We start from the raw sequence: 26,451 nt of genomic DNA on the forward strand, positions 1-26,451 counted from the left end.
TTGAAGGTTGCTAATCTTTTCCTAAACTGAGTGGACATGTAGCTGCCTATCAACATGGTTGCATGCTCCTATGACTCTTAATGACAACTTTTTAAAAAAAACTTTTTGAAGCATTTTCATTAATAGAAATGTCAGAATATTTCAGGTTCTCCAGGGAGAACATGTCACTTGTTAATATGCTGCTTTAATAATTTAAATGCCAGTGTAACAATCCAGGAATGGAAACAGTATGTTCCAGGAATGCTGCAGTGAATTAGTAATTGTGATCTGCTTGTAATTGCTGATTATCCCCATGAATTCTACCCAGATGCAGCAAAGAGGATGTTTTTCTTACTGACGAAAAGAAACTTGGGAATAGCATTAACTTAAAAAAATTCAAATCAACAGCGGCCTACTCTGTTTTCAACAAGGTTGAAAGATACAACTCTTTGTATCTTTCATCCAAATAATTGCAGAGGTTCAGTGTATGGAGCAAGAGACCCTACTGGGAGAGCAGGGCCAGAGCAGGAGTCATGTCCTGCAGTACGCGTAAATAGCGGATCCTGTTACCAGGCACTGCCACTGTCAACACAAACACTGTCACCAGGGCGAGCAGAGCTTCAGAGGCAGGCAGCTGGGCAGAAGGCAAGGTAGCAGAGCCCTGTGTCCTGGGCAGTTTTTACATGGGCCAAGAGGTATTTCAATGAGATACTGTATACACTGCAAAATAATGTATGTTCATTTGGATGTGTTGTTTCTAACCAACTTGGTCTCGTTTCTCTTTTGACAATATTTGTTTCGAGGAAAAATTTTGTGGTTTGGAGGGAGTAATAAACAGAGCATTGGCACAGATTTGCATGAGCAGATGCTGGGTCTCTTCTGTAGCAGGCTGAGAGATCAGAAGCACAGTCATCAGGCAGTGTGAATAAGAAAGCCTGTGCAACAGGTATGATTACAAAGGAAAATGTTGAAAGAGGAGTCCAAGATAACAGATGGTTATGATAAAGCAGAAAATGAATAAACAAAAGTTGTGAAGGACACTATCAAGGGACAGGGTATGCAGTAAAGAGCAGTGAAGTGCAATACAGACTCAAGGAAAAAAGAATGCAAGAGGAGAGTCAAGACCTTAAGCTTTGCCAGGCAGTATTCACTGTAGGTGAAATTAATTGCACTGAAAGGAAACTGATGTCAGTAGAGAGATTATTAATGAATTGAAGACATTAGTCAAATCCGCTCTTGCAAATGAGCAGTTCAGAGCACTATCAGGCCAGCAGCTTGTTAAATAGTTGATATACAGTGGTCATCAGGAAAATGGGAAAGAGGTGAAGGTACTGAAGGAAAGAACAGAGAAGCACAGATGAGTAGGAAGTGCTGTGGAAAGGGTTGCACAAAAAAGGAAGAAAGATGATTTTAGTAAAACTCATGCCAGATCATGCTAGAAAAAATATGCATTTTGGTTTCCCAGACTGTGACACAAGAAAGTGCTCACCTGAGAGTGGATCCCTACACTATGCTCAGTGCTTTTTGCTATTTTACCTCTGAGCCACATTCAACACTTGATTGCTACCAAGATTTTCCAAGCCTGACCATGAAATAATTTCTTGAAGCATACACAAAGCTGCTTTGAAGTTGTAGAGCACTACAAGGATCTGCCCATATGCATCATACCAGGACCACACTGACACTGATCATGATTACTTTGCAGACTACTTGTAAGACACCACTCAAGCACACAGAAAGCCTTTTTGCTTTCTATTTTTAAATTAGTAGAAGACAAACCTAAAGTATTTCTGAGGTTTATGGTTCTTGCATGGTGTGGAAAGTCATGGACTTGATGGATTTAGTTATCCTGTTAGAAGTATTTATGATACTTGGGAGTTAAAGGTAGAAGTTTCACATAATTTATTGGATTAGACTTCATCGGCAAAGGTTGTAGCTTAATATTGTTATATTTCTAAGATTTCAAGTGGGTTTTTTTCACTTAAATGGAGATGCTCAGTGGGATCAAACATGCTGGTGGCTCTGAGTTGGGAATCAAAACACTTATCAAGTGAGAAAGCCTCCAGATTCTTGGAGCTGCAACTCTTCAGTTTATGCTGAGTGATGGAGTTTTCAGAGTCCTAAGGCAATCACATAACCTTGCCTGACAGACACTAATTTATCTGCAGGTTGTCCAAACAGACAAATACAAACAGGGTCCTATGAAAATCAGGTTAAGCAAAGATGGAATAAGAACTTAGGTAAAATGAAAGAAATACTCAGACAATGTCCCTACCTCTTAAAATAATACTTCACAAGAGGGAGTACAGCACATCTTCCTTAAGTGATGTTAACATTGCACAAATCACACCATGCTAGTAATTAGTTAACTGTTGAGAATGACCAATTTGAACATGCAAGTTTACATATTAATAAATACTAACCTAAAGTCTGACTCTGAAGTCACTGCTGATAACATCAACATGTGAAAGAGAAAAAAAAATGAATAAACAGGCTTTCAAATTTGAATATGCTTGCTGCTACCCCAGAGTTCCTGTGTGCCCAATCAACTTTTCTGTATCTTTTTTTTATTAGATGATGATACAGACTTATAAAGTTTTCAGGGGTTTATGTCTGCCAAAAAACTGAGTTTGTACATGGACCTCTAGTTCTTTATTTTCCCTTGGCCTAAGGTAGGTTTAGGGATGAACCTTTTTCTCTCCCTCCAGCAGCCCCAAGATGTATTTCTTCCACACAAAAATTCAGTCTGTTGACATATAAGGAAGCAGATCCTTGTGGCCCAAGTGTCCAGTCAGAGCAATTGCTATCCCTGTCCAATCCTACAAGCCTGCCTTTACCTACACACACATACACAACCATCCTCGTTTGTTCAAGCACTGTATTTCCATTTTGTGTGCATTTGGTGGTGTGTAAATGCAGGAGCAGATATGACCGAGATCCAGTGCAGAGATGCTGCAGAAGTTTCTGTTACAGTTGCACAAGAAATGAACAGAATTAGGCAAAACAAAAAATGCTGTTTGCCTTTCCCAGCATTGGAAATTCTTCCTTTTGATCACTGTTTGCCAAGGAATTTGAGGGCCTTTAAAGTATTCAGGGACCTTGACTGACCTAGCTTTGCTTTCTGCATCTCTTCTCTTGAAAACAGCTGGCAAGATAAGTTCTTCCAGATAACCAAGGGTCATCAAGGTTTACTAACCTTCTATGGAAACCCTTGCAACATCACTGCTTGCAACTGCAGCCAAATGTGGAATGTGGAGGCAATTTAGATAACAGAAGAAGAGCCTGGGCTTACAAACAAAATGGGAGCCTGGTGGACATTGAAGATGCTTACACAGAGCCCATAATCTCTCGGTGCAGCTCACAGGTTGCACTGTCCCCAGCCAGCAGCAGGTGAGACACACTTTGGCAGCCCACAGCAGCTGGACCCGCACTGGCCGTGAGGAGAGCACAGAAACAGCAATGGTGCAGCACCAGCCACAGCCGGCCTCAGGCCAGGCAAACCCTGCTTTCCTTTTGGTGTGCTGAGAAAAGGAGGGATTTTAAACTTCAATTATTACTTGAGTTTTTCTTTTTAACCTGAATGAGCCCCTCAACAGTATGAGCAGGTGCAGGATGACAGCTTCAGAGTGAGCAACCTCCCTGTACCAAGTCTGGTGCAACACATCTGCAGGGATCTCCAGAGCTCAGTCGTGCAGGAGCCTCCACTACCCCTGGCACCGCAGAGTGCTCAGGATCAAGTCCCTGCTACTGAACTGCTGCATTCACAGCAGGAGATCTGTTTTCAAGGTGGCACATTTTCTCATTTGCTTTGTTTCTTCAGTTCAAAAACACGAACTTGAATTTTGGCAAATTTTCAGTGAAAAGTGGGACTGACTGTTGTTGCAAAAAGGAAGATGCGAGACTCGTCTCCCTGGGCACATTCCAAATATTATTATTTTGCCTTTTAAAGTCCACTTCTGTTGTCAGATACAGCCTCATTGTTCTAGCAGCAGCCAGAAATACAAGACGGCCTAGAGTTCAAAGCAGGGGGAAAATCAATGCACAGATTTCATTTTATCACAAATACACAATGGTTGGCTGAATTTGCTTCTTACCTAACAGCCTGCAGCTCAAACATAGTATTTACAGACTAATTCACATTTATTTTTAGATTGGCTAGCTATTCATTGAACAAGGAAAAAATAACTGAGCAAAGGAGCAAGTGACTTGCATCACAGAACTGCACCTGTTAGACAGGGCAGGTGAAATGTTGACAGTCACTAACAGTGAAGAAAAATCTGAACAGAGTTCTTAACTGGGACAAACATTCAGCAGTGAATTATAATTATCATATTATTTGTTTACAGCATTTCTGTCCCTAACTTTTACTTCTTCAGCTGATGACCTCAAAAGTATATCAATTACTTAAGCAAAATTTAGCTTTAACACTAATGAGCTTTTTTCTAAAAGGAAGTAGCTGCATGGGAGTGTGGTGTCACTATGTCCCCTGTCACTCATTTGTCACTGCCTCCCAGTTCAGCAGCACAGTTCTGCCAAGCTTAGCTGCACTCTTATGCTGAGGTTGCCAGAGATAGCTTTGGGACCCACGTGAGAGCAAGGGTGTCAGCACTGCAAATAATCCCCAGTGGATCCTGGCTGTGGAAGGGAAGAAACTAGGTGCTGATTGAGTAAGAAGGGCTGAAACTTGGGAAGAGGATGGGGACATGTTTTGGTGGAAGAAAAAGAACTTCCTTAAGATTGTGAGGCTTTCTGAAAAACACTTTTTTATCACTTTTCATCTTGCATGCTATTACCCATCAGGCAATGAACAACCCCACTGCTGACAACCAAGCTGAGAACACAGCAGCATTGCTGCCACCAGCTGCACCCCAGCACAGGAAGCAGCAAATAAGTGGCCATTCAGTACATCAGGTCGGCTCGGTATTTGGAGAATTCATTGCCTATATTTCCAGAAGAAACATGACTCAGACACACGTAATCAAGAGCATCTGCATAGAAATTGGAGGTGGATGTTTGCTAGCAGGCAAAGCACACACTTTAGGAGCAATGAGCTCCACTGAAAAGATGGGTCTTTGGGTTTCTGGAGAAAGCAAAATTTTTTGACTACTACTATAACTGCAAATATGGAATTACAGTGGCAGTGTCATGCAAACTAGAAAGAACATTAGAAGAAAACAGTTCTTTCTTTTTTTTCTGATCTTTTTAAACAGAATACGTTGGGTGTTTAGAATAGTAAGTAACTACAGTGTAGGTGATCTAGAATGAAACATGGCGTTAAAACACAGAATGCTGTAACCAAACTTCTTTGTTTTTTGCTTGTTTGAAACACAAAAACTCTTCTTTTTTAAAGTCTAAATTCTCTGGTCAGAGACATAGTAAGGCAGCCAAAATATTTTAATGAAAAAATCCCTTTCACTGTATAAGCACACTTAATTTTTATCTTTAAACTTTCCTCTGGTATCCCTAGGTCTGCATGTACACTACCTATGAGATACTGAAATTCTATAGTAAAAGGCAGAAGAAAAAACTACTGAAATGCAGAAAAATCAAGTAAACAATTTGTGGGTTTGTTTGTTTGTTTGTTTTAATGTAACTGTACATTTGTGTGGGATTATATCATCTTATAACCTGTGAATTTTTTTGTCTAATTTTTTCCCAAAACATAATACTACAAATGATGCTGCTTGCTCTCTACAGCTCTTGTATAGCCTCCACAATTTCGAGCTATCTGAGGCTTGCTCACTACCTGTTAATGGATTTGGCTGGGCTAATGTTTTTTTTCTATACCTCCTATTAGTTTAATAAATACGATTGAGACAACACAATATTGAAACATTGGTTCTTTATGTATTTTAAAGTAGGAAGATAAAATTTATCTGTAGCTTCAGAGCAGCCTGCTTCATGGCCTTAACTAGCCCTCCTCCTTTAACTGTGTTAAGAGTGGGTATAGTCAGCCATATGTATTGTTATTCTTCTGCAGGTAACATAAAAATTTGTCACCAGAGAAAATTGTGGAAAATAGAACTATTCATGGACAGTAATTCTCAATTTAGTTTCAAACAGAAACTCACCTGAATCACTGCCTTAAATTTCACATTCATGGGATTAATGTTAGGAGGGATCAGCTTGATCTGAGCTTTATTCCCAGAAAACGTCTCACACTGCCATATAGTGAAAATCCTCTTTTTGCCTGTTCAGGTCTGAGCTTGTTCTTCCCAGCAGTAGTCTTCTGTCAGTGGGCAAAAGTTATGTCCAATGGAGGCATCAAAGACAGCACTCCTTGGGTATCCAGTGAAGGCAAATGCAGTGGTTTCCTTATCTCTCCTGGGAGCTCTGCATCTTAACAATACCAACGATTTCTTCACAGGAGTACCCTTCAGCTTCAAAAAAAGACCTAGGCTAAGACCAAAGACTATTGGACCATTAAAAGAAAAGAACATTCCTTGTCTTATTCTATTAAGTTTCCTGAAAATCTATGACATCTGGCTGCTGCTTTCTACAATTGACATCCTGCAGCTTCATTAGAATTATCTGGTACAAGTTTGTAAGTAAAAATACTTTTTTCACACACTGTCTCCTCTTCTGCCAATGATGAGTGCCAGCTGCCTTCTCCTTCATTGCTGACTTCTCTGTCTATGGCAAACAAGTGATACAGAAATATTGCTGAAGCAGTAATACAATAACAAGTATTTAAACTACTAACTTCTCTATTCTCTTCTTTTTCTTCTGAAACATCACTACTACTATGGAACAAGCACTCAGCAGTGATTTCAACATTACTGGAAGCAAAAGAAGCTGAATCATGTTATATGAATAAGCAGATACCCTCACTTTTACAACAGCAATAACTTCTGATGGAAGTTGTGTAATCTTTGGCTTTGATGTCACAAGAGAAACTCCAAAGGGCACAGATGGTGTCATTTCCTGTAGGTGCAAAACTGGTGGATCTTCACCTCAAATCCACATTGCTCTGATGGGTTAACAGGCTGTTTTTTTACTGAGTAAAGGGAGGTTTGCTTATTGGCATATCCCAGGCTCTTGAGTTTTATTCTGCTTTTTACATAATAAGTTCTTTGTCCAGAAAGCAAAGAAATGTGATGACTATAGCTTTTGTTCCAATGTCTGGGCTGAGATTTGGGCCATTAAGACTCTTTCCAATTGTAAGATTTTGTTCCCTCAGGCTTTTTTATGTAATGGGTGATAAAGGAGTTGGAAAGCAAATTTATTGCCTCTTTTTCTTAAAGGTTTTCCTTTTCATCCTTGACAGTGCTTACAGGACCTTTACTGCTGAAGCTATTGGATTTCTCTTGAGTGTCTTATTCCTTGGTGTCATTAACAAGATAAGTTATCCTTTCCTAAATCTCCTCCTCCTGTTCACTTTCAAGGGTCATGTTTTTGCATGGCTTCAATGTTAATGTGGACAGAGTTCCCACTAGGCACAGGGAAACTCTACAGGCCATCTTGGATGAAGAGTGCATTTATTGGTCATGGATCTTCATGTATCTTTTCTGTGATACAGTATCAGACACTACAGACAGCCAAAAATTTCCAGTGAGCCAAAGAGAACTGGAGCTGCTTTTATGTCATGTGATACTCCTTTTTTCTTACCCAGGTTTCTGTCTCTCTATTTTCAGTTTGGAAACCCAGCATTGTGCCCAATATTCACATTCCCTGTGGGGACTATTTCTGATGACTTCACAGTTTCACAATGACATTGAGCAACAGCTGACATCTATCTGCACAGGCTGCACCCATTTCTATTTCCAGACTGTCTTTATTCCTCTTAGTTAATCATGATACAGCAAATTCCTAATTCACTACCAAGAGTGAATGACAAAGACCAGTCTTTTAAAAAGACTGGGGAAGAAAGAAAACCAGTTTTCTACTTTCTAAGGGCATTGCTACCTTCTATGTTTGCAGGAATCATCATGATTATCCAAGGAGTGAAGATATTTAGGGAAATACCAAATCTGCACCCATTTTCCCATGCATTAGTCTAGCAACGAGGACTGATCATAGAGATGAAAAGGGAACAGCTATGCTGCAGTGAGATTTCAGCCTTCCTGAGTCTAGGAGGTAAGTATAAAGTAAACAGATCTGCCACTTTATTTGTGGAAAAATGAACATTGCCCTGATTAAAAAAGAAAAAAAACCAACAGCTTTTATAAAGGCGTGGGGATTCACCTCTTTGCACATACAGCAGTGACAGAGTGAGACAAACCTTTTGTCTGCCCCTCTCCTTGGCTACCCCTCCTCAGCAAGGCTGAAGAAGGAGTAGGGCAGATGATGGTCACAGGTCAGAGCAGGGAGGACACACCCCATGGTTGGGCCTTTTTGCTTTCATTTGCTGTCAGCACAGTAACTGGACTGTGCTTCATCAGTGCTCAAACACTTGCGTGTATGCGGTAAAAAGAATCCCAAAGTCCCCAAGTAAAATGAAAGTCCCTCTTCCCTCAGCCTCAACTCACCCAAATGAAAATTCAGAATCTCTCAGACACAGAATTGAGAGTCCCGTGTTTCAGCATTTGCTCTTCTTATGTCATGTATTGTTCTAGTGACGGTACAAAAACATTTTAAAATCACATGTTTAACTTACTAGAACAACACCAATACAGCTTCTTAGTAGCCCAATCATGCAGGGGCCAAGAAATGTAATGCCCACACTTCTAAAATGCCACATTTTTGAAAGTACTGTGTACTTGTAGTAGATTGTAATAGATTTTTTGTAATTTTTTTTTTCATTACTGTAATAATAGTTGCTTTGCTTTCAGAAGGACCAAAGCAACATAATTCAAATGTATGGAAATATACAGAGACTTCCAAAGTGGCCAACAGAAGACAAGCATGTCTCTTCCAGTGCTCTCAGTACAGTCTGGATGCTTCAGTCTTTAAAATGATTTTCATATCACAACAGCAGCTTGCTATTTGGAATGCTGGGAGAAGACATAAGCAATGAGAAAAAACGGAAGGTATTTTATGTTTTTAGATTTTCCTAAATCAGGGTCAATAGCAATGACAGGATGCTCAGCTTTGATTTATCATTGGCAAGCAAAACAGAAAAAATGAACAGATAAGCTGTCCCATGAACAACAATAAAAGGGCATTAGCAAACCCTTCCAAATTTTGTTTAACATGTACAATTGAATGAATTTCTTTATGAAGCAGAATATACATCGTCTTCTCTCATTATGTTTTTCTCATTCTATTGAGCAACCTCCATCCCCGAGCTCATCCTTCTTCTGTCCCATTCCCCACCCCCTGCTCGTTCTGCTGGAGCACAGAGTGAACAGAGCTCTGTTTGTTCACCAGCAGCAGCAGAGGCAGCAGAGGCAGCAATGTCAGCCCTGCAGAAGCAGCCCCTGCCTCTGTGTCCCTGCCTGAGGGGACACCTTCCATTTTTGGGAATCATTCCTAGGAGAGAACAGGATTTGTGAAGGTCTCAAGTGAGCAATGACCTGTTTTAAAGAAGGTAGAAATATTGAAAAACAAGTATTTTAGAACCACAGCATACTCAGATTAAGAAGTTTTTACTACCTTCCCTTCACAAAGGGAATGGAAACTACTTGCAGGGGTGTAGTCAATCCTTTGTGGTGCTCCAGGCACACCTGCAACAGCATGACTTTCATTAATGCAATCTTAAAAACAAGTTGGTCAGCTTTCCTGACCCTGCTCTTTCCAGAGCCTCATTCTTCTGCTAGCTGGGAGCCCTCCTCATTTCCAGTTTAAAAGCACTCATTGTCTGATCACAGTCATATGTTGCTACTCAATTTCCTCTTGTTTGCAGGTAGGCTACCATCTTCCCATCAGAAAACATGATCCCATCTCCCTCACAAACACCTTAATCATGCTCTACCTTTCTTTGCTGGGCTACAGAAACCAAAACCTTTCAGTTTCACCTTCACAGATAAGATGATGCAAAAAAAAAAAGAGAAATTAATAGCTGGGGTTTATTTTGCCTAATCTTTTGAACAAGTTTGAACTAACCTGCCTTAAGTATGTATGGCCATAACTTTGCAAAGTATCCCAGGTGAAATCTGACTTAGAGCATGCATTACCTCTACTGGGGGACAGGTCATCAGATAAATCCTCCAAGACCTTCTATCTTGTTATCTTTATGTTACCCTCATAACTCCTCTTCCCCCCTGCCCCCCCCAGAAAACAGGAGCCCTTTGTGGTTATACTTCAGGCAGCTTCCAATGCCTAGGTAGGAAAACACCAATCAGTAGTCATTAGGAGACAACTCTGCTTCATCAACACTAGAGGTTTGCAATTTGAACTTTTAAGAGTGCTAGACAAGCCAAAACCTATATGCTGCTGAAGCTGTAATTCCACTAACTTTTTTATTCAGAATACTTTCTCCTAGTTGCATGTTTTGAGTCCTTCCATCATACAGTTTTCCTCCATGCTTCTGCTTTATATTTTTCTTCCTTATCAACCTCTGTAGAAACACTATCAGCAATATCTGTAAGGTAGAGACATTTTCAGAAAGAGTCTTAAGATCAATGTTGGCTCAGCACAAGTTTAATTTGGAACATGTGATGGGTCTGACTCACACTGTGCTATTCATGCCATCCATCCCTAATTTGGAACAAGCCTAGTAGTTTAGCTATGACCTGAAAATGTCTGAAGACAAATTATATATAGCATTTAAAAAATATTTATAATGTTAAAAATGGTCATGAACATCAAAGTCCCTCAAGAGATGCACAGATTCCCAATGGGGACGTTTCTCTCTGCAGCCTACAGAGACCACCTTCACAACACCTGGATCTCTCTGCACCTTATATCCATGCCCATGTACAACTGACTGAGCTTGGCATGCTTCTCCCAGGTTTCCTCAAAGGATTCTCTTTGAAAGAATACACCAAAGAAAAGAAGTGCTCTCTGATCCAAAAGGGGCTTTGTTGAGATTAGATTGTCTCAGCACTCCAACAGCTTTATCTCTGGCCATGCAGGTAAGAAAACATTCCTGCTTTCAGGAGCAATGAGACCTAACCACAGCCATGAGACCTAACAGCAGGATGAACAGGCATGTGGGGAATGCAGGCAATGTTATTCTTGTCTGTGATCCAGAAATTGGCTTTAAGACTTAGTGAGAATAATCGCTCTGACCTTGGTTTCTAGGTTCTTTGAAAAAAGCCACCAATGAGGACACCAGGCATTTACCATGTGTCATCAGACATCAGCATGCAGGGACAAAAATTTCACTGCTTCTCCTACATGGCATCATGCTGAGCAGGAATTCAAAGCAGGCCACCTGGGTGAGGACGAGAGGGAGCAGAGAGGGAGGCACGGGTCAAGTGGTGAAAGAGTCACAGCCGTGTGACTGCTGTGTGACAGCACTGTGCCATGCCAGTCCTAGAGAAAAAGTATCTGAACCAGACCGACCTGGACCTGGCTCTGGCACGGTGGGGTGTGAAAGGAGGAACACTCACAGCTGGGGAATGTGCTGCCTGGCACCACAACTGCATGTCTGAAGGAAGGAGCGGCAAGCACGGACCCTCTGCTAGATAAAAGTCTCGCAGCTTCACAAAGCTCACGTTCTTCATTTGAAGTCTGGCTGTCCCATATGACATAAATACCTGCACATCAGCTGAAGTGAGGCCTACATTTAAAGGCCACAAACACAAAGAAGATTTCTAATTAAGCATTTCTTTTGCTGAACCAGGCCTCTTGCAAGGAAGGAATCTGTTGGGGGCAGGCAGTGGGCACCTTGCTGCTGTACTTACTGTGGGATGCTTGGCTGCAAACAGCAATGGGATGTGCCTTGGAGCCAGCCTGTGGACAGCCACAGAAAAGGAAAAGCAGAGGAGACAGAAGAGGAACAGGTATTTGAAGCTTACAGACTACTGTGGATTTAAAAAAAAGGCAGTAAATAGGAGGCAGGATGACAAGGTGAAGGGACAGGAGCTGTCCAGGGCTGCCAAATAGAGCAGTGCACAGGAGGCCCCAGCCAAGGGCTGAAAGCAAAAACTCCCCTATCTTATATAGATATGTACAATCAAAGAGACAAAAACAGACAGTAAAAGATGAGATTGATGATGCTTGATCCTTCAGGGTTCAGCTTGGCAGGCTGCAGATGCCAGACTGTTGGTTATGGTGCTGCATCACTGCACTGCCACACAGGGATTCAGTGGAAGACAAAAAAAGAATTGAATTGAGGGCAGCTCCCTATTTTTATATCCTGTTTCTCTCTTTCTCAATGGTTGTTTTCTTTCTTTCACAAAGGAATTGCAAAACAAAGGGATGTACACAGAAGATTTGCGGTTATAGAATCTTACCTGGCCGAAACAGAAAGAAGGAAAGCATAGAGGTATTTGATTCTAAATGTCAAGAGACTATAGAGGCACTATTCTTCAAGGAAAGCAAACAAGAGACACTCATGCTTGCAGTTGCCTTTGAAACCAACTCCCAAAAGTTGCAATACTAACCTCTTGCAAATAAGCTACTAATCCTTTCTTGTAATTGTTCCAGCCTCACTGTGCATCCCTCACCCTATGCTGTGTCAACAGAAAAGCAGAACAGTGCTTAGGGTTCCCTAATGCTGTAAGTGTGTTAAGAGTGAAAAAACCCAAAACAACAAACTCAAGTATTTTTTGTTCTTCTGGCTGCAGACAGAATCACTTCCCTGTCCAGCCAATTTGCTTATTTCTTGTCATAGCACTCCACACTCAGAGGTCTCAAGAGACTGTATTAATATCTATGCATTCATATCTAATGGTTTCATGTGCTGCTACTATTCTCTGTTCTTGAAAAAAGGTCATATTTTAGCAAGCCATATTTTTTCCTCTATTTCTACAGTTAAGCGCAGGTTATCCTTTATCACCAGCTGGACATGTATTGATTTAACATTCTGCTCAATGCTGGTCTCAACACAGAACCTGACGGCTTTCTCATTAAGCTAAACTTGCACTGGCATGCCTCCTTTGTCTACTTTACACTTTCAGCAGAATGACAGAGGAAAAAGTTTCTAGTTTGTTATTCAGCAAGATATTAGTGATGAAATTATGGCCCTGCAGTCGCTTTGACTGGAGCATTTCAGCCCTTCTAGTGCAGTGAAAAGCTTTCATGACCCAAGACTTCTGGGATGTGGTGGTATTTCTAAAGCCAAGGATGCCAGGCCTTTTCCTTTCAGACAGCTTGATCTAAACTCCTCTTTCTTACCACTCGTTTCCCCTTTCAAATCTCTGGATGCACACAGAATACAGCAGACCCCACATCTGCAGATTACTGCAAGCATGACCAAACCCTTGGAGCTCAAAGTCACAAATATGTAACTTCACATGAGGTTTCCTTGGCAAAGTCCTGAGGCAATGATTGTGCCTTCGTTAGCTATTTTCTCCTCAGTGATGCAACCACCCACAACGTGGTAGGAGCTTGCAGCTGACAAGAACTGCATGCTGTGATTTGGAAAAGCTAGCCCACAACGACACTGGCCTTTTCTGGACAGCAACTCAAAGCTCACTGACAGGTCAAGCCTGGAATAAGAAAATGTCAAGCAAAATACCTGCTGTGATTTATTGTGAATTTACTTTGAGAAAGAAAGACTGGCCTCTGCACAGTATTAACAGAAAAAGCCCACACTACTTATATATTAGATCCAGAAGGCACTGCTGACGAAAGCTCTTCCCAAGAGTGTTACAATGCTGGAGCATGTCCTAACCAGCAGACCGTTGACTGCATCTCAGAAAGCTCATATAAGAACAAGACTCTGAATGCTGAGAGGTCGTCATGCTTTCATGCCTTGAAATAAAACACACTGAAGCAAAATGACTGCCCACTATATAAAGAACAGTGGTGCAGTGATCAGGACAGCTCTCAAGATCACATTTTGAAAAGATAAAATTCATGTACAAAACCATGGATTCAAAAACAAAACAGCAGTTGCACATGCAACACGTAACCAGAGATGGCTCAGGCTATAAGCAACAAATCACGTACATGAGCAGTTACAGCCCATCTCCTTATTTCCTTGACCATTTATTTAGTCTTGCATGTAAGTCAGTAGTAATCAAGACAGTCCTTTAGCACCCCTCTGTGTATAATTCTCCTATAAGGGCAGTCTCCTGCTCACAACACACCACATACATATGCATGTGTGTCTTAAAGAAGCATGTGAAAAATGTGTTTACCTGTGTCAAAAAAAAAGCTTTCAGTGGATGAATGTCTTTGGTGTTTTGATGTGCTGAAAAATGTTTTGTGGTTTGGATTTTCCTCCTCTTTTAAAGTGAATGCTTAAGATTCCAAAATCGTTATGACCCAACATAACTACAGGGGAAGCTGACAGTGCTGTCACGCTAAATTTGGAGGCCCACATTACCAGTTGTTATGTGCTACTAAGTGCAGAGAAAAATGACCAGAGATGTCAAGTACATCACCTGGCATTCACTTCTGTTGGGGAGAGTTGGTGGCTGGTTTGAACTCATCTTCTTAGCTGGCCTCCTGGGCTGAGTGGGCTGCAGATAATTCTTATGTTCAAAGTCATCTCCAAAATGCCACAGTGGAGGAGGAAGGGGAATGGACTGACAGAATAAATTACCCAAGCCAGTAGCAGGGTAATAGACAGGCTCCCTGGTAGCAGCCAGGAAGAGGTGCTGAACTGCAGCTCCAGTCTGGCCACAAAGCCACAGGGATGTGTGTGTGACTGACACACTGCAGCACCCATGGGACAGCCAAGCAAAGGACCCAAAGAACTGAACTGCAAACGCAGTAAGAAAGGGTAAGAGAGGAAGGTCAAGAAAGGGTACAGGGCTGTGGGCATACACCATACGGGACCACAGGACTGAAACTTCCCCTGTGCTTGCCAAGACCTGTCCCACAACAGCTTATGCCTTTAGAAAACTCAGCAAGCCTCCAGCTAAAAAGCAGTGTTAAGATCTCCCTTAGTTGCACACTGAGGACATTTCTACACTCTACTTCTCTCATACTGGAAAGGCTCCTGCATTTTGGTAAGCTCATTTTGTTTGGATTTTTTTCCCCTCCACTTGGGTAGCAAAGGGCATGCTGCCTTCAGTGAATGCTTCTAAAAGGAACAAGACAAGGGTTCACAGTCAATACTTCTACTAGCTAGGTAGCTCTGGTTCTCCTCCCAGCAAGTGCTCTCTGTATGCTGAATCTGGGAGGCAGCATGTGAAAAACAGGGTTCTGTGAGAAAACTGTATCATGACCACTGATTATTAATATAAGAAACTTCTCACCTCTGAGTTGCAGGGTTTTTACAGGTTTTTCTGCACCTTAGTAAGAGCCCATAATTACAGTGCCCTTCTAGAGTGTACTGAATGCCTTTGAGGAGGATGTGGTTCTCAAGCTCTGAAAATGTGGTCTTTGGGTTTTCGGGTTTGATCCATCATGTGATCGCTTTGCAGTGATCTCAACACTCTTTTTTTTTTGGTAACCCACTGAATTTGAGCCTATATAAAACACAACCACCACCACCACCAAATCCTGTCTGAAGGTCAGCATCTTTGTGCCACAGTTTAGAAGGAAGTAAAGTGTGAGAGGGAAAATCTTCTGCTTTTTAATTGGAAAATAATCTGGAAATCTTTTCAGCTTAAACTGTGTTTACCACCCCAGTCTTTCTCACCACTCTTGTCCACATTCTTCTCCACAGCAGTGACCTAGCTAACCTTGTTTCCCCTTTCCTCTCCTTCATGACCACACCACAGTTCATACAACTGCAGATGGTTATCAAACCCCCTTTTCCGTCCAAGCTATAAATTCTTCACTTCTATAATCTTTCCTCTTGTGTAACTGACATTTTTTCCCCTCTCAACAGAACCAAAAATGTGAAGTGTCTTCCCACTCCAAGATGCTGCTAACAATTAATTTTCTTTTCATATGGCCTAAAGGTTTTTTAATTGGTAAGATGCTGACAGAGGAAATGGCAATGATGGGCTTGCTCAAGTATCTGTCTTCCATCTGCAGGACAGCAGATTTGAGATCAAAGGCTGCCAAATTCTAGGAGCACACTGACATGTTGTGTCAAGGAAAGCCTTTGTCTTGAGGAGTGAAGATGCCTGAGGTGGATCAGAGACTACCTCACCTTAACTATCCATAGCTACAGGAACAGCAGTGACTGTATACTAACACAGAGGTTACAAAAATAAGATATTGGTCACTGGTATGCAGCAGAAGGAAGGAGGGGTGAGTAGGGAGTGAACAGGAAAAAGAGCCCAATAAAATCTAGACATAAATCCTGCATTTTGAGGAAAGTAGATGTCAAACATCATCTTTAAAAAAACAAGGGAAGAACATTGGGTGATGTGGTTGCACCCCTTATAACTACACAAGCTGCACATCTGATTTGATGAAGGAAAAAAAATCAGTCCTGGCTGACAGGCACTGCTGCATTCTTCAGCCAGCACAGGCGATAATCATGCCAGCACATTAAAGTTCAGGTGCACCCTGCATCTGACTTCATTCACTAATTTGAGTGCAAAACACAGGTAAGAAGGCCATCTCCCAGCCAAAAGCCTTTCAAATGTATTTGTCAGCAAACAGACTGGCACATTCTTTGGTTCAGTGAGCTTTCAGCCTGCAGAACCGGGTACCTTAGGGAATGTTTACAAAGAGTTGGAAACAGGTAATGAAGAAATATAAAACCATGTATGCTCTCCAGCTCCTATGCTTGTGAATTTTCTCTGCACTCCACTGAAAATTTTCTGGGCTGTAAAAATTGAAAAGGGTTGAAAAAAACTGCCTTAACAATGCAGAAATACTATGTGAAGCAAAACATCTGATAATAAGTAGTGTCTTGCAGTTTATTCACTTCCCACACTAAAAGCTGAACTCTTGCTGAACCACTCCATCAGTAAAGCAAACTGGACGTGTTGGGCAATAGTGACCACCCTTTCTCCATAAGTAACACTCCAGCCAAAACAGGAACAGTGAATTTTTTGCATCATCTTTGGGAAAATAATTTAAATGGCACTTGAGATTTCACACCCTTGTGGCACTTATTTTTCAACGAACGCCTCCCTTCTCTCCAGTATTTTTCCTTTGTCCTTTTTTTAGAATGCTCTTGCAAAGGCTGTGAAAATCAACTGTGCTATTGCAAGTAACAATGCTCTACTTCAGCCCTCTTTGGAACAAAATGCATATTTACACCTGGTATTATTCTTAGTTAATGTTTCACGCAGGCTCTTTTATTCTGCATTACACTGGGAAGGAACTCATCAAGAAAAAGTGCACACGTAGAAAAACTCTATAGCAAGGTAGTGACATCCTGTGGAAAATCTGAAAGAGAGATGATGCCATAAAGGAGGCAGAACATGGGAAAACTGCAGAGCATTGATGTTTCGGGCACCGAAGTGCACAGGCCATTTACATCTCTTATGGTGGTTCTTTTTTAATTCTCTATCTAATAGCAATCTGAAAAGACAGTGGTGGTGTCTAAAGTCATAGCAACAGCAACATCATATCAGTAGAAAATCAAGCAGGCAGAAAGAAGTGCAATCTGATGATCTAATTGCACATTAACATTCCTGCTTCCCTCACCCAAAAATCCAAGTACAAAGAGCATGAGGTTGCAATGGCTGATTAAATTAGCTTGCTAAAATATAAGATAGTTACAAATTACCCATATTTTTTAAAGAAACACATGTTCTGATATGTCATTTAAACTGGAATTGAGCTCAGCAGTAATATCAGTTATTTAAAAACATCACAGATTTCTCAAAGTAGCTGCAAAGCAAAATCTGTTTGAAATTGCTCAGTTTTATGCATGGAGTTTTCTGCATGAGCTGGCAGATATATTTAAATTTTCTATTTATGCAACAACTTACATCCATGTTTTACAAATATGAAGGAATATACTTTGTAAGTGCCTTGTGAAACACATCACAATTTTAGAACTGATGAAACTCACACAAGGAGAAATGTCTTGTCTAAGATCAAGATAGGAACAGATAGAATCTGCACTTTTAGAGCTATAGCTTTGAGTGTATGCCTTCTTTGAATATAAAAAGACACTTTATCTTTAGTCATAAGATTGGCCAAGTCATATAAGCCTTTGTATACAACCAACTTCTTCAGGCAGCAGCCAAATGAGCAATGATTAAAAAGAAATAGTTCAGACCAAAGCAAATGTGAAGAGAAATCAGTTTTCTTGGCTTTGAAAAAAGGCAGTAAAAAGAAATAAACATGAAAAGCCCCAAAACAAAGCAAATGGTCAGTCCACTTCACATCCAAAAGATTCACTTCAGGGATTCCTCAACACGATGTAGAATACAGTGGTTCAAACCCCTTTCAAATTTTCAGTTTTGAACCCATGTTTTAAAATTAGACTTGGGTTATTTTCAACTCCTGATTTCAATTCCTGATGCTAGATTTCTAGCATAGTCTTCTAGATTTTCACTGGCATAGAGAGGAGAAGCCAATTTCCCTATCTCTGAAATAAGCATGAGAAGTATTTGGTTACCCCATGCACCTTTTTCAGTGGCTATCAAATGATAATATGACTGGAGTATCTCCAGTGAGGGCCCTCCAGCCTAGAGACTGGGAACTGCAACTGCTTGGCAAAGTTGTAAATGTTCCTTGTCTCCCACTGCATAAGCTAGACTTCTTGGTAGAGAGAATAATTTCCACCCCCAGACCTCAAAGTTTTATTTTCCAGCAACTTGGTGGGCAAATATCATCTGAACTTACAGTTTTGAGATTAATTAAATTACTTCATTAAAAAGTGGCTGGTTGGTGCTGCATGAAGTTGTTGTCCTCCACCCCCTCCACCCCCCCTTCCAACCTGTCCTGGAAATAAGCTCTCTCTACAGCTCTATAGATAGAAAATGCCTTCAGACATGCTTAAGGTTACCATCAAGTACAAAACCTGCCTGCTCTTAACAGTGAAGCATAAGAAAGTCCAGAGAAGTCCTTAGAGCTCACACAGCCATGGGAGGCAGGAGGCAGGGAACGGGAAGGTGTTGTGAAGGAAGGAGAGAGCAGAATAAAAAAGGGGAAGGTACTGGCAAATTAAGCAAAATAGGTCCTAGCTCAAGATTATGTATTTTACAGTATGGCAACATGGAGCACTGCAGGGAACGGACACCTCATTAGTGGTGCAGGTTCATTCTCATAATTTCTAGTACCATGTGAAATCTCCAGTGGTGATAGCCCCAGTGCTCTTCATAACCTGTTTATTTTGTACCTTGCGTGCTATAAAATGCAAATAGATATTGGTTTAGCTGCCAGGAGTAAGTCTTTGTCACCTTTAAGAACATTAGCGCTCTGTGGAGATTTGGCTTTTATCTGCAAATGTTTTATGAGATCTCTGACTTCTTCCCAGATCTCAGCATGCACCTCTTGCTGTGAAATGCCAGCAAACGCTCTGCGTGAGCGGCGAGTGCAGTGCCTGGTGTGCAACGCCCGCCGCACTAACACTGACATAGCAGCCTAATTAATCTCTTGGGCAGTCTCAAGAGCCGGCCACGTGGTCTAGAGCCCATCTAGCACGGGTGTGAAAATCCCCAGAGCCTGGCAGATGACCATTTAGGAGCCAGGGCTGGGAGGCTCAGGCTGGCATGCATAGGGAAGTAAAGCTGAACTGCTTATAAAAAAGTCTCTGGAGAAAGCACTGCGGTATAGATCTTAAAGTTACTACTTCAGGTGTACATGGTTTGGTTTTTAATCCTTCATAGACAGTCTCACTTGGATCTACTCACTCTAAACACGAAAGTTAGATATACTTCAGTGGTCATTCCCTGACCATTTGGCTTGTGAATTCTGCAAGAGAAACTACTTCAAAATAATGCCACGGAAAATAATAACAACAAAAAAACTCTGTTGATAGTATACTCTGTGTATGTTTCCTTCTTCAACATAATTTAATCTAAATGTAATTTAAAAAGCTGTGTAGTTCACATTCATTTAAAATAAATAGGACATTTCTGTCAGCCTACCCTATTAGTAATGTGGTTGTGGTAATAACATACAGCCACGTTGTACACCAATTACAGGACGCTGTTAGCTTTCGTGTTTTTATTGGTACTAAAGTCCTACACAATTGAAACAAGTCCCTGACCTCTTACAACATCAATAACAGGGGTACTTTGCACTCATACAGCACCTTTCATCTCAGAGTGCTTCTGACACATGAATTTTCATTACATCTACATGCAGGTAGGTGTCTAGGCACACTTCAAAGGCAGGGAAACTGTGCCATGGAAAGGTTACACAACTTGGCACAAAGCCCTGGTGAACAGCTGGGAATGTGAACTCTCCCATTACTTGTTTTGAATGTCCAGACAATAATGCTTACCCCAAAACCAAGCTTCATAAGGCATTAATCAAAATGTTTAACCCCCTACCAAGTTTGCAAATGGCATAGGCAGACAATAAGCTCACTAATTCTTTTTGATACATTATTCATGACTTGTTCTCCTTTTCTGGCAACTTTTTTTTTAAGTTAAAAAAAACCCCAAAAAAACAAAAACAGTCCAAAAGAACCCAATCAAATATAAGAAAAAACAGCAATTACTGTAAAATAATTTGGAATCCCAAACACTTAGCATTTCCTTTATGGCTCATCTGTTGGACCTCAAACACTACAGCATGGGCAATGCATGGCAAGTTCTCTGCAGAGACCATACACCTGAGTGCTCTCTGGAGAAAGAGGCAGCAGGGCTGTGCTTGCTCAGTTTTAGTTTCCAAGGGCCACTGAACACCACGGATGCATACATAAATCATGTTGGCACGCTAAACTGCCCGGCCAACAGCTACTGACAGTGACACAAACTAATGATCCATGGGCTGGCTACATCATAGCTACAAAGTTAAAAAAAAACCCAAACAAAAATACCATACTAGTGTTCCTTCCCATTGATAATTACGGAACTACTGCAGACAGACCTTGAGATCAAACCACTGCTCTCTGCCTGGCCTTTGCCACCCCATGAGCATCAGGGAGAGCTCCCAGCCACACCTGCAAACTGTATTTAGTGCTGCCTAGAGCTGAGTCCGTGCTTCTGACAAAGTTAGTGAATTCATGCCCACCTCAGCTTTCTCCCTTTGTAAAAATGCTGATGCAAATGCACATTTATGTTACAAGTCAGGCCACCAGAATATATGTCAGAAGCTCTGGAACTGTGTTAAAAGGAAAACTGATGTGGGTGGTGACGGATTTTTGAGCCCACGGAGTAGCAACGCTGTTATTTGCTGGTTGAGTTGTTTGAGGTTGTGTTGCTCTCCATCACACAGGAGGCATTTATTTATTTATTTCTAAGAAAGTACATCCAACATTTTTCAAGGGAGACAGAACTTTTAATGCAAAATTCATTTTCCAATGACTGAGCTCTAAATACAACAAGTAATTATTGTGAATCTCAGGGTAAGATGTTGAGAGTTGAAAGCTCCTCTCAAAGGCAGAATAAAAGCGACTATCTCTCTTCTGGTGGTGTTAAACTCTTGGAATGGAAATGCTGTGTTGAGTATATTTGTGTGTGTATATATATATATATTTGTATATTGTGAGTGCAATATATATATATATATTTGTACATTTGTGAGGGCAGCTGGAGAAAAGAAAATACATAGAGGTGTTCACATGAACACACACATTACTGACACACAGGGACACAGATTTGAGTGGAGAAGGAACATTTAGCCAAAATATTTGGGACTATTTTCCTGAAGGCTGTACTTTTAAGAAGAAAGGTATTTAATTTCATAAAAGCCATGTAGCACTGTCAATAAAATGGAAATGAGTTGCAGAAGGAAATCAAGAAAGTAAGTTAGAAATGGTTTATCTCTCTAATATTCTGGTAATTTACTTGGGCCTGCATCAGGACTACTTTTTTAAGTAAAGGAAAAAATACCAGGTATTTGTCTGAGGTGAAGAAATGAGGTCAGCTCACTAGATTGGAGTAACTCTGTAATATAGTCTTGTCCTAAGGCATTGTTGGATTAGAGTCCAGGGTCAACAGGAGGCTCTTCACTGGCTGCAGTGGTTCTGAAAGTGACTTCAGGAGCTGAGCTTATTAGTTCTTAAGCCCTGCGCCAGCATTTTTTACTTCCTATAAACTAAACAGTCTTGCCATGCCAAGCATCTTATTTGGGGCAATGCTGACAGCCTTAACCTATGTTCTGCAAACAATCTTTAGCCTTACTGTAAATTTCCCTTAACCTAGCAAGAAACCTAGATGCAATTGCATAGCAGGGATCTGGTAAATTTCTAGTGATGTTTGCTATTGACTTCAACTACTCAACACCCAGAAAAGCTTCTCAAGGTAATAATAAAAAAAAAAAGTTATTATCTTTGTTTCTCACTTTTCAATCTGAGGTGTCTAATAGTATAAGGTTTTGCTAAGAAGGCTCTGCTTTGAATGCTCTACTTCCAAACACTCTCCTCGCTTGAGGGAGCGAGGTATGAATACCATACATCAAAAGGGTTTATGACCTACAGCATTTCTTACACATCTCTTCTTCCCTGGTCAGGCAAGATCCATTCTCTCTCTAATTTTTTTACAGTCATCTCTTACTTCTGACCTGCAGTTCTCCTGTCTCTTTTACAATACTGCCCCAGAGCAAGTAATATTCCTTCATACAAATTTTCCTTCCCTTATCATTCTTAGAAATCTGTGTTATCTGCAGTATACATTCAAAGGAGGGGGTACTGCAGCCTTTGCAGAGCTATCTGTTGGCACACCCATTCTTCTATGTTGCTTCCATTCATCCCTCACATTAAAATTTTCTCATGTTTTGGAAATGTAAAGCAGAAATGTGACTGGCTCAGCAATGTACGTTCAGTCTCTCAAGTCCAACAGTAATGTCATACAAGTGCAAAAAGTAACTTCATATATTACATAGAGGAAAATAAAATCACTGTCCTTTTGTCTGTATGAGGAAGCCTTCAGACATGGAGTAGCTTTGTCCCTGCTTCAGTTTCCTGATTTCCATGTAGGTAAGGCTGGTAAAAAACTATCTTTCCAGTTTCTAGTCCTGAAATAAGCTAGAGTTCTAGAAGGCTGGATTTCTCCCTATTCAATTAAATATCTCCCCAGGCAGCCATCTGAGACGAGGGATAAACCCAACTCTCCTGAAAACTCAATCCTATGACTTGGCTATCAAACAAAACACATTTTCTAAGATATTTTTGTCCCTAACACTGTCAAAGTTGTTAAAGTGTTTACATGTATCATTCACAGATTCACATCCCTCCTGTGTCACTGGTACCCAGCCAGACAGAAGAACCCTCGCTTATAAAATCACTTGCAAATTTTGAAATCCTGGTTCAGAGCACACTGAAGCCATGGGGATGTTTTTTTATAGGCTGACATTTACCTTGAATTGAGCTGACCTTGTACGAAGCAAACTGTATGAATGCACCTGTCATACTCAGTTTGCATGGTTTTCAATTTAACTTCTACTATATGTTATTAACATGGCATAGTTATTAGCATTTAAATCTCCTTTTCCTTTGTCATTTCTATATTTAGATTTGCCTTCCCTCTCCCACCCCTCAGTATGCTTAAAGAAGACTGACTTAGTAGGAAAGCACATAGTTGTTAGACAAGGATGGAATTGCATTTTTCAGTATTACGGTTTATTTAAAGGACTAGGACTCAAAATGCGATTCACACAGCCATGACAAACATATGATTAATGTTAGCTATTTTTTCCCACTGTAGTATTTTTCCTTTCACTTTCTTCTTTACAAATGCTTGAAAGTACCAACTAATTTTTTTATATCTTTGCTCAAGAAGCACAGGAGCAAGTGTCTGCTCTTCTTAGCCAAACTGAGTGACTTAGGACAAGGATAAAGCTATTTGGGGTGCAATACTTAGGGCGGCTGCCTAGCTTAACAATTGCAAGTAAGTAGTAGTGTATGCCATCCTACAAAAAATGTAATGATAGGTCCCATATAGTGCAGCCTAACACAAGACAGGGCCTGGATTGTCATAAATACCAAAACGTGAGAGCAGAGATTCCCCCCACACCCCAGTGCAGGGGCAAACGAGCATTAGCTTGGGCAGGGGAGTGGGTACATCAAGCCTTGAACATGTTCTCGGTGCAAACGCAGCAAGCGGGGATTGGGAGGGCGAAACGGGGTGGCGGCACGTCAGTGAGACAGGCTGACAGAGGGCTCGGATACACCGGGCTATCTTCTCGGTGCCCGTGCCAGGGGACAGCCTTAGGTCACCAGCACCGCTGGAGAACTGCAGCAGTGCCGAGGCGCCCAGAGCACCGGCGGGGGCGCAGCCGGAGGTTCCCCTGCCCGCAGGGTGCGGAGCGGCTCCCGGGGGCTGCCGCGCTCCTCCCGCCCTGCCGCGGCGGGGGCTCGGGGCCGAACCGCTGCGGCAGCGGCAGCGCCGCGGGGCGGAGGGGCCGCGGCTGCGCTCCGGCAGCGGGCGGCGGCAGCCGGGCCGCCCGCCCCGCTCCGCTCCGCTCCGCTCCAGCCGCGCTGCACTGCGCTAGGGGCTGCTGCACCTGAGCGCCCGTGTCAGCGCGGGGATAAAGCACTGCCAGCCCCCGGCCAGCGCATTATGTAATTTCAGATTATATAATCCTGAAAGGAGAGAGGGAAAAATTCCTGAAAACAACCCAAACCCTGCCATCATTCCCCGGGCATCTCCTGGGGGTGGGGGCAGCCCGTGGGCTCGGGCGGCCGCCGGGGCAGGCACGCCGGCACAGGGGCCGCAGTCCCCGCCCGGAGCGATGAGCCAGGGCAGGACGGCTCGGCTCGGCACGGCTCGGCTCGGCTCTCCGTCCCTTGCCTTCCCGGCGGAGGCACCGACAGCGCCAGCCCGGCGCTGCGCAAGGGCGGGCGGGAGGGAGAGGGTTGCTCCCCTGAGAGGCGCTGCCTTACCTGCTCCCCGAAGTCGATGGCGATGTTGGTGATGCCGAGAGGGACCAGGAACCGGATCAGGGGCCAGTAGTTAGTGAGCGCTGGAAATTTCACCATAGTCCCAGCTGCGCGGTGACCCGCGGCGCATCTGCCGCGGCAGGAGCCGGCGCGGGAGGACGGCGGGGGGAAGGATGAAAGGGCACCGGGGAGGGTGCGTGCGTGTCCCTGTGCGTGTGTGCGGGCGGGGAGGGGGTGGGGGGAGATAAGGGAGAGGGAGAGGAGCAGCAGAGCCCCCTAAAAATAAAGAGCCGGGGAGCGGGCGGGGGGCCGGTCCGGTCCCTCCCTGCCCGGCGCGGCGCTGGCTGGGCGGCGGGGCGCGCTGTGCTGCCGCCTTAGCAGGAGACCCGAGAGATCAAGTCCATCCCCGCCGCCCTCCTCCCACACAACAATGATCCGCCGCCGCTGCCGCCGCCGCCGCCGCTGCCGGAAAAAAAAAGAGGAGGGACACCGCCGCCAGCCGCTCGTGCGGGCAGCGCTGCCATCCTCGGGGCGCGGGGGCCAGGGGAAGGGCCGGGCCGGCCCCCCCGCCTGACGCTCGTCGGCGGCGGGGCGACGGCCGCGGCGCCGCGCAGGAAAACACCGCCCTCCTTCTCCTCCTCCTCCTCCTCCTCCTCCTGCCCGCCGCCGCTGCGGGGACGGCGCAGGCCGCGGTGCGGCGCGGCAGCCGGCGGCGGTGCCCGTGCGGGGCCCTGCGGGGCCAGCGGCGGTGCGGGGCCGTGCGGGGCCGGCCGCGGGGCCCGGCCGCGGGGCGCCGCTCCGGGCTGCGCGGGCTGGCGGAGCACGTGGGTTTGACACACGCTCGCAGACGGGCGGCGGGGGAAAGAGCGGCACCGAGTGGCTCCTCCCGACGGCGGAGCGGCCGCGCTGCGCCCCCCGCCCGCCGCCGTGGCGGGGCCGGGCCGGGCTCGGCACCTGTCCGCGCTCCCTCACCCGCCGGGTCCCGGTGGGCGCCCTGGGTTTCCCCATCCGCAGCCCGCCGCCCTCATCGCGCAGCCGGGGCACGGGAAGGCGTTCCCGGGCTGTGGACTTCGGGCCTCGGGCAGCGGCACTCGTGCAGCTGCAGGAGGGGTGGGAGTCCTCAACACGGCGTCTGACCCTGAGCTCTTCTGGTCAAAACCCTGGAATAAATAAATCTTGAACGTTTGGCAGTGTAACATCTTCATCTTTACAGACCTCTGCCCGAGCTCTGGGCAAGGGAATGTGCTTGTGGCCCAAGGGAGCTTGCAGGAGGGCCCTCGCTGCCTGGGGCACTGGCTGCCTTCTGAACCTTCTGAAGCCACAAGGTTTTGCCAGTCTAAGGGTGGGAGAAAGAAGAGAAGGCAACCCCCTTCTGATTAACTTGCAGAAGTTTCTCAACGTTTTCAAAATTGCAGGATGGTTTCAAGGTTTCATTGTAACTGAGTTTCGCTGGGTCATTTAGGTTTATGGCGTTATCTTCACCTTGTCCCCTTAAAGGAGAGTTGGCAAATATTTTGGGAAGGTGGGAACCCTACGAGGAGTCAGATAGTTGTATCTGATCCTCAGAGGACCAGTGGCCAGCAGAGGAGTGCTGCAAAGCCTCCCTCTCCCAAAGACAACTGTATTAAAGTGTTCCCATGACCAAGCATATATTTGGAGAGTCAACAGGAGAAGAGCCC

At 43.5% G+C, this 26,451-nt stretch overlaps 1 protein-coding gene across 1 annotated transcript in view; it reads right to left on the reverse strand.

Annotated features, from left to right (window-relative positions):
* ANKH (ANKH inorganic pyrophosphate transport regulator) overlaps positions 1–25,322 on the reverse strand; it is a 97,803-nt gene extending 72,481 nt beyond the window's left edge. The window contains exon 1 of the mRNA XM_054284558.1: positions 24,776–25,322. Within this exon, the coding sequence (XP_054140533.1) occupies positions 24,776–24,871 (96 nt within the window). The 5' untranslated portion in view covers positions 24,872–25,322. The remainder of the gene's footprint in view (positions 1–24,775) is intronic.
* Positions 25,323–26,451: the final 1,129 nt, after the last annotated feature.

Source organism: Melozone crissalis, unplaced genomic scaffold, assembly GCF_028551555.1.
Source record: "Melozone crissalis strain CALT ecotype California unplaced genomic scaffold, PUWL_Pcris_2 ptg000042l_1, whole genome shotgun sequence".
Lineage (NCBI taxonomy): Eukaryota > Metazoa > Chordata > Aves > Passeriformes > Passerellidae > Melozone > Melozone crissalis.